The sequence below is a fragment of the Athene cunicularia genome, assembly GCF_003259725.1.
Source record: "Athene cunicularia isolate RWA chromosome 2 unlocalized genomic scaffold, athCun1 chr2_part1, whole genome shotgun sequence".
NCBI lineage: Eukaryota > Metazoa > Chordata > Aves > Strigiformes > Strigidae > Athene > Athene cunicularia.
Window position 1 is genome coordinate 141,493,708 of NW_020799095.1, and position 9,386 is coordinate 141,503,093.

A 9,386-nucleotide genomic window follows, 5' to 3' on the forward strand; every position below is an offset into this window, starting at 1 on the left:
AGAGTGCTCTTAAGCTGCCCTTGAACTGCCATAGATGTATACTTTGAATGATGGCATAAGAGTATGTGAAGGTGCTGAAATAATGTAATAGTGACTATTGGTGAGACAGAGTATGAAGTGAGGGGTAATGAGTTTCATGCAACCAGTTATGATATAACTAGACAATATGGACAAGACCAAAGCCACACAGGGTTATCTCTTTTTCCAATCATATGTTTCTCAGAGAAGAGGTATTCCTTCTTCCTACAAATTGTGCCTCACTGACCGCCACAGACAGATCTACAACAGTAACACAGCTGATAGAGACTTATAAAGACTACTCTGTGCTGTAAAAAAAAAGAGTAGAATGTAAAATAAATGTCATTTTTCTTCCTCCTTCTTCTCCAATAGATCTATGAAGAGAAATTTGAGGAATTCCTCCTCTTTGGGACATTTTTTGAAGCCACAATGATTGATAGGAAGGTTGGGGACAAGCCAATAACCTTTGAGGTTTCCATTGGTAAGTTTGTTGAGCTCTTCTCCAAAGCAGAAAGGGAGCCTTAGGAGCAAGGAGATGTTACATGTTATTGACAGCTATGTCTCAGAACTCAGGAGTCAGCTTCAGAGTGGGGTTTACATTTGAATTAAATGCTGTTCATCATTTCTCTCAATAGCAGTCAAGCTGGGCATACTGATGCCTAGCTGTCTCTACTACAGATGCCCTGTATTAATACAAATCCTTTTACCCATGATGTGCAGCGACTCACTCAATATTTAGCCTCTTAATCCCCTGGGAGACCAAACTCAAGTAATTTACTTCAGGGCAGAGTTAATTCTGTGGTGCCCATTGCAACTAGTCTGTGTCTGTGAGGGAGCCCCTTTGCAGGGAGGATTCGTGTGGACCTTCTTGGCCAACCCTGCTGAGCCAGATGTGGGTCTGTGAGCATGGCATTAGGTGATGTACAGCCAAGCTTCAAAATGCATGCACCAGCTTGTACCCCAAGATCTTCCTGGTAAGTCCTGTCCTCTTTCTGAGTAAGGCAGGACTGTACTGCAGGAGGGACTTCCTCATGGTGGAGCTGAATTGTCCCCAGGAGCAGACTGAAGAGAAAATGAAGACATTTTCATGAACATTGAGTGGATATTTTCATAGCAGAAGAAATTTCCCTTAAGAGAGAAGCTTAAATTGGTCTCATTCCCTTTGTAGGGGCTTGCTTATCTCAGTCCTAGCCTCATTTAGAGTCCAAGTGCACAGTAGCATCCTGGCACTTCCCACCTTTACGCTTGTGTACCTGCGTGTGCTCAGCTATAAGGCTATGTGTGCAGGGAGAGATGTCTGTGACAAAAAGGGCAATCAATGAGTGATATTGATTCCTGCTGAAACTTAGCAGGAAGCAGAGCTGAGAATGACAAGAAACTCTTTTGTATAGTTGGGCAAGAAATCATACTGATTCTTGTCAGAAATAATACTAAAGATGAATCTGGCTCTGAATTCTGGACCTGAACATCTACCAGCTACCTGTGCAGTTGAAATTTGGATCAAAATTTGGCAAATGATCATTATTTGCATGAAAGATGGAACCAAAATTCCAGATCAGGATGTCATCTGGGGTGATTCAGCACATCGTTCTCCTGCAGGAAATGTTTTCTGCCTGTCTAATAAAATCTGTAATTACCAGTCTGATGGATGCGCCTCTTTTCCAGTGCTGGTAATTGCCCTTTAAGGCAAAACCCCATCAGAGAAGATGGCTGTATCATTAGCAGAGTTGTTTGGCATTTGGCTTGAAACAGGGGCCTCAAAGCATGGTTATCACTAACTCTGCAACCCTACTGTGCAAAATTTTCTTGTCTGAAAATGAGCTGAGATCAGACTTTGAAAAGGTCATCCATATGTTGTAAAGAAGACACACATTTGCCATGTAAATCAAACACATATCAGGACTCCTGAGTCTAGAGATATCAACAGCATCATTGGTTTTGCTTCTGAGTTTCTTTAGCAAAATCAGAAGGTCCTGGGGGCCAGCAACTAGAGGATTGCATCACCTAGTGATAGGCGCAATATATTAGATATATATCACCTAAAAGGCAGGTAAAGCAGCACTGTCCTGGAGTCTGAAAAGTCATTGGGACCAACATACCTTGTCAGAAACTTTATAGACTGTTGTAAGGTCAGAACAGCTAACAAACAGGAAGGGACAAACATATTCCACTGGTATGACTGGTCTTTTTCTTTTTTTAAACCTCATTCAGGTTTACCACCTCCAAGCTAGTCATCTCTTCACTTGTAACCCTGTGTCTCTAGGTAACTTTGGAAATATTACTGATGGAGCCTCAGCAGGAGCTGGAGGGAAAAAGAAGGCACGTGATGGAGAAGCAGAAGAAAGCCTGATGCATGAGGGGGAGGATGAAATTTCTCATGACCTTGGAGTAACCCTGATATCCACCACACCCCCCGAGAAGCCACTGATCACAGGTGGGAACAGGTGAGGATCTGTGTTTCAAAATCTCGTCATCCAGGACTCTGGTTCCTATTTTATAATCCTGCATCATCATCATCGATGAACCCCAGCAGCATTAAACAGGTTGTTTTGGACTAGAGGCTTTCAAATCCTCAGTTATATCTTCCACAATGGTAAATTTTCTAAGCTCCACTGAAGTGAATGTGCTCTGAGTCATTTTACACTCATCTTCTGATCTTGGCCTCTACAGTCTACGTATATAAGGACCAGAGCAGTCTACAGATATAAGGACCAGGTGGAAAATATCAACCTAGATCTGTTTGGTTTCTGGACCTCCCTAAAAAGTACTTTCATCCTTTCTTGCAATTATTGGCTCAGTCAGATTAAATAAGAGCTAGTGAAAGAAAACAAGAATTAAAATACCATACAGTTTTTGCTTCTACAGCAAATAAATAAAGAAAACAGGGAAAAAAAACAATATTTGACAGAAAGATATTTGCCTCTCCTCATTAACATGACTGCAGATTTGGGTACATGCTGGGTTATTATCCTCCCTGAGAGACTGTGGGATTTTTAGTTTTTCCCTTAACAAGAATTTAGATTTAAAGAACCCTTGTAATAGAATGAATCATTCTTCAAATTTATTATTTGCTTCTTGGCTCACTCCAAGATTAACAAAGCTTTCTCTCATTAAAGATCCTTTTTCCTCAAATTTATGTATGATATTGCATCTTGTTTTCCCTCCTGTGCTATCTAACATTTTGGCCAGCCGCAGATACCACCTAATGACAATATGTCATTTTATATTGGCATCTTACTGGTTTCATCACTGGATATGTTTAGTATTAATCAGTACTTAATGGGATATCCAAACATTTAGATAAACTGCATTTTAGAATTATAAATGAACAATAGGAAACAATAACAAGAGTCGATTTTGGAGATTAAAACCACTAACTTATTAAAGGAGAAGACAGAGCAATAAGATTTCTAAAGCAGTCACTATGAAATTGCGAGGAATTTTCCACATTTATGTCAAAATCTATAGCAAGGATAAACTAACACTGAAAAAGTGTTTTCCCCCAGTTCTCACAGAGGGAATAATAGACATGAAAGGTCAGTCTCCCATGTGAGTTATTTTATGGCTATATAATTTTCTTAGTAAATCCCATGAAAAGATTCCTAAAATCTATGAATTTCAGGTTAAGATGGTCTGGGCATTGTGAGATAGTTGAATTGTTTTTTCCTCTTATGAAATGACCAAAATTAATTACTGTCCAAGATCTGTGTAGCTCTGCTGTGCACCTAATTCAATGGGTAATGCTCACCTTGCTGTAGGTTATTGAGGAACAAGTAAAAGGGAAATTCTTTTTCTCTTTGATATCCCATAGGGCAGGAAATTTAAGCTGTAGAGAAGATCTTTATCTTTCTAAACAGAAAAATTCTCACATAAACCTGTTAGGTATGTGTGGAAGTTAGGAGTTATGGATAGGCCGCTCAAGAGCGGCAAGTGATTTGGTTTCTGTGGGCTTGGCTTAGTGATTAAACACATGGGCTCAGTTCTATCTGAAATGACTTAGGGTATCTGAGGCATCCTTACAAGCAAACATGAGAGGCCCAGCCCCTTCTGGGCCCACAGGTGGATGCCCATGCTTAGGCAATTCAGCCTACTGGGGCTCTGGATTTCAGGAGCAGATGATCAGGACTTTCTAAAAATCTGTCTGTGCTAAGATAGAGAGACCTTGAAATGGAAGAAGTATGCTCTCCATACAAAGTGCACTCTCCTTTCTTAGAACCTTCCTAGAGGAGAGGAAATGGAAAAAGCAAGCATCTTTTACGTCAGTTGTTGAACATCATGAAGAGCAGGAGATGTGGGTAGTTTTATTCTTTATTATTTAGGGAATCAGTTTCTGTGGGGAAATACTGAAGGGTCATAAGGCAAGCTGTGCTGGCTTTGACTGGGATAGAGTTAATTTGTTCCATAGTAGATTGTATGGAGCTATGTTTTGGATTTCTGCTGGAAACAGTGTTGATAATACAGGGATGGTTTTGTTATTGCTGAGCAGTGCTTACACAGAGTCAAGGCCTTTCTGCTTCTCACCCACCCCACCAGTGAGTAGGCTGGGAGTGCACAAGAAGATGGGAGGGGACACAGCTGGGACAGCTGACCCCAGCTGACCAAAGGGATATTCCATGCCATATGATGTTATGCTCATTGATATAGAGATGGGGGAAGAAGAAGGCAGGGAAGGGGATATTTGGAGTGATGATGTTTGTCTTCCCAAGTAACTGTTACAATGGAGACCTGCTTTCCTGGAGATGGCTGAGCACCTGCCTGCTGATGGGAAGTGGTGAATTAATTCCTTGTTTTGCTTCGCTTGCGTGCGCAACTTTTGCCTTACCTATCTAATTGCCTTTATCTCAACCCCCAAGTTTTCTCACTTTTACCCTTCTGCTTCTCTCCCCCATCCCACTCGGGAGGAGTGAGCGAGCAGCTGTGTGGTACTTAGTTGCCAGCTGGGATTAAACCACGACACAAGTATACACCAGTAAATAGCTCTCCCGTACAGGCTCTTCTCAGCTGCAGAGAATGTATTGGTGGCATCGGGTTAGAGCCATTCCCAGAAGAACATAAAGCTGTTTATAGAGTTTCATATCCAAAGCTTTTCACTGTCCCATTATTAAGGTAAATGATAAGACCTTGTGTGTGAAACCCAGCATGGCTGAGCATGGTGTTTCATAGGGCTATAGTATTTCTATAAAGGGAGGACAACATGCTTATCAGGTACATGGGTTTGACATAGTGCCTACCACAACTCTAATCAAAACATCAGTCTTTGTGGCAGGTGTACATTAAAGTCTGCAGAGTCTCTGGTTATGCTGGTGTCTTGCTCATATTTTTCAGTACAAGACACTCATACAGCTGAACACACAAAGAAAGCAGCATTATAAAAACAGTCAACATGGCAATTTGGACCTAAGATAAAAAGTGAGAAAACAGAGAGCAACAGATGGATTTTATCGCTGTTATTATGAGTTTGGTATCACTTTTACTAAGCAGGTCCTGCAGATCATCTTCTCCCAATGAATGTCAATCTTCCCTACCTATTGCTTCTGAATAAAAGCGTCTCGTGAAAGTAATGTAGTGGTGAGACTCTACCATGCCTCTTCCACTGTACAGTGTGTGGAGCCATTGCTCTTGAAGAGGTGATTGGATTTAAATCTTTGCTTCTTTTCCTCTTGTTGCTTCCCAGCATTAGGAGTATTTCAGAGCTTCTCTGCATGCCTGTTTGCCTGGCTTTTCTCCCACCCTGGAAAGCACTGAAATTAGATCCACTGACTTCAAGTTTTTTCTCTTCAGGGATCTCACAGGTAGTGGAAGTGATATTTGTGTTTGTTCTCCCTAGTATTTACAGGTTAGCACATGCGAACACATCCTGTTTTGTCTTCAGTTTCTCTGCTGTGAGAGAGCACCAAAGCTTTTCTTTCCTGCGCCTCCCCTTGAACTCTTCTCTCACCTTTATGATCTGCTCCATACTTCATTTTCACAGGAACTACCAGTACCTGCCATACGACGAGAGGAAGCCCTGTATCTGTGTCAAGAGCTGTTGGGGCAACCAGACCTTTCGTCTGTACTCTTCCAACACTCTTGAGAAAATGGCAGATCACCTGGTAAGTGGCAACCATGCCTCCAGGCTCATGTATTCATCAGAGTATGGCAGTGAGAGGTCACATTCCCTAAAACAGGCCTTCAAAATTTCTCCCGACTGCATTCCTTGCTGTTCATTTTGTGAAAGAATAGGTGATATAACCCCCCCCCGCCTTTTTTCCCAAATTGTTTTGATCTATTAGAGCTAGTCAAATATTCTTGTCTACATTTTTTTTTCCATAAGGATGTTTTATTTTCTAAGAAATGTTTTATTCTTCATAAGAACAGTCAAACAATTAAAATATGTGATATAGAATAATTCTGTCTCCTATGGCTCTTCCTCTGATGTCTTCTTGCCCAGACCACATGGTTTAACCTGTATTTATGCTGGAGAGTCTTAAAACATATCATCTCATGGGCAGTCACTGTGATGCCCTAGTCAAAGTGTCTTCCCATAACCCTGTTTTTTTCTACCCTTATTTAAAGTAGTAGTACTTTTTAAAGTGACTTATAACGCTGAATATTTTAATTTGGGGCACTCAGATTAAGAGTCTTATTCATTGCTCATTTATCCTTATGCACCTCATGATCAACAACACTGACGTCATATTCATGCAAGGTTGTATCATGAGAAGACAGTGGCTTATAGGCCAACATTTCAAACCCAGGTATTGGCAAATTAAACATCTAAATATATATATATATGGAGAGATGTGTTTGTATCTGATGTCTTTTGTATCTGATATATATATGAATATATATATTTGGAGAGATATGTTTGTATCTGATATGTTGTACCTGAACACTCACAGGCCTTGCTGGAAATCCAGCTATGTATTTTAGATTGTAAGAACAGACTCCATTTTTCAATAACAGCAGGTGTTGTGGTAGACCTAGCATATGGATTCAGGTGCCCACTGAAGTTTAAGAAGTTAACTCCAGTAACTTGCTAAATTTAAGCAGCAGAGCTGGAAGCAGAACCAAAGAGAACTACATTTTTTCCTCCTACCTAGTGGAGTACTTTGGTAAAGATCAGTCCCACTGACTGATCTTTACCAAAGAAGTGAGAAAACAAACTGCTCCAAGCAGTAGTAGCTTGGACTAGTAGTTGGGGAAACCGGGTAAAGGTCAAAATAAATCATGCTGCTAGAGTCTTCTCTCTGTGTACTTTAAGCATACTGATGTGTCAGAGGTCCTGTTCTGTCAGATTACAGTTGCTTCCCTTATTCTTGCTAGTCATACAGTGAATAATGGTATTATAACACTAGCAAAATGACAAAGTTCCGTCCTTTACATAACGGCTTTTTCATCTGTTTTTCATAGGAAGAATCATTAGAACAAGTAAAGGACTTGATCAAGGTTTCAGAGATTGCATCTGAGGAGAAAATGAGGACGACCCTAAATGATTTTATCAATCAAAGCAGGTAACTACATTTACTAGAGGCATACAGAAAATCAGCTTTATATACTGGCTACAAATTTGAAGCTAGACAAGGAAACTGATGAGAATAAAAATAAGTACAGTAAACTTACTGGAATATATATTTTATTTATTCTGCTATAAAAGCAAAGGCCTTCCCAAATTGCAGTTTCTATTTATACAGAGAAAATATTTTGTTGTTATTTTCAATATTCGGTATTGTCAGTAGAATATTGCCAATCACTGTCATATTATTTTGGCTTTGTGGACTCTGAGAATAGAATGTCTATGGGATAAGTAGAATTTAATAGATTGTGTGATAGACACAGTGTAAAAAAGGACAGGGTTAAGATAAAAACAAAGGATTCCACATGCTGGGATAAGTCACACAGTGAGCTCTGTGTCAGATGACATGATCTGGCTTAAAATAGATGTAAACTCTTATTTCTAGATATTAACCCTGTTTCTGTGAAATGTGATGCAGAGTTTTTGGAATCTATCCTTTGAATTATATAGATGCTCAATATTTATTTTAGAGAATTTCAGCATCTCTGTCTTCTGGTTCATGCAAAAAAAATAACACATTTAAAGAACCTGTTATTCTTGTGTCCTAGGGCCTTCATTACCATTGCTGAAAAGAAGCCCAGAGGGTTGAATTACACTGCTTTGGACAGAAAGAGACTTATGCTGTTCAAGCAAGAGCTGGTATGTATGTTTTTGCCTTTAAGTACTGATGCAATGGCATTAACTGAAAGCACACTGATTGTATGCATTTTAATTTCTCTTTGATTTCACCATACTGGAGTGCTTTGTAATTAACATGAATATATTTAGTATCCAAGAGCACTTTTTTTAATAAACCCTGCTGTGCTTAGTGTACAACGAAGGTTGGTCTTACAACAACAGTTCTAAGATACCCTAAGCCAGTTCAGAACATGCTGCTTTTAAATACAAATAAGACATTATAATAATGAGCTGGTTTTAATTTTCCATGCATTTTAAAATTAAGTGATGCACCAGATTAACACTGCTGTTAGGCATTTAATTACTATGGTGGGGCTGAACTTCAAGACTAGTAAAGTCTGTCATTTGATATTCCTGGACCTAGTCACCTTCTCCAGGGAACCAGTGAGAAGAAACCAAACTGGGCGGAGGTTATCTGAATGTTTATTAGCTCTGTTTGCTGTTTGTAGCACAGAATTTGGCTGTGATTTCTGTCAGGCCTGAGGTCTGATAATTCTAGGTGGCAGTCACATGTCTCTTGGGGCTTATATCCAGTATGCATGCAAAGAGAAAATGGGGAACATTCACATTTTTATTTAGCTCCAAAGAGTTGATTGCTTTCTGTTACAACAAAGAAGGTTATTGTTACCTTGAACCAAGTGTCTCTTTTCAACTTGAATCGAAGACTCTTTTCTCCTCTGTGTCCAGTTCAAACTACTTGTTGATGCATAAAAATATATATTGTCTTTCCTGAATGCAGGAAGCAATGTCCAATGATGCCAAGGGAATTGTTCAGCAGCAGAAAAAGAAGATGCCACTGGATGAAATGATACGTGAGACTCAGAGCTTTATAGATAAAATTCGATTCTTGGTTGATGAGGTAATCCACACAGAAATTCAGATAAATGTAAATTACAGGGGTTGATTTTAATTTTCATAATCCTGTGTGAATAATAACTCCTGGTCTGGTTATCCAAAGAGTTCTCCTTTGGATGTCTGGACCCAATCTTGTTTTGCATTAAATGGAGCTGTTAACAGACTGGAGTAGGAAACACTGGACTATGTGTTATGGAGAGGATGCAGTATGGAGAGTTTCTTCTTCTTCTTTTTTTTTTTTTTTTTTTTTTTTTTTTTATGCTTAAAATGTGCCTAGGTT

At 39.6% G+C, this 9,386-nt stretch overlaps 1 protein-coding gene across 1 annotated transcript in view; it reads left to right on the plus strand.

Moving 5' to 3' along the window:
- Positions 1-9,386, plus strand: part of FER1L6 (fer-1 like family member 6) — a 71,180-nt gene that overhangs the window by 21,574 nt on the left and 40,220 nt on the right. The window contains exons 12-17 of the mRNA XM_026841520.1: positions 391-499; positions 2,282-2,462; positions 5,990-6,110; positions 7,411-7,511; positions 8,122-8,212; positions 8,991-9,110. Coding sequence (XP_026697321.1) covers positions 391-499; positions 2,282-2,462; positions 5,990-6,110; positions 7,411-7,511; positions 8,122-8,212; positions 8,991-9,110 — 723 coding nt within the window. The remainder of the gene's footprint in view (positions 1-390; positions 500-2,281; positions 2,463-5,989; positions 6,111-7,410; positions 7,512-8,121; positions 8,213-8,990; positions 9,111-9,386) is intronic.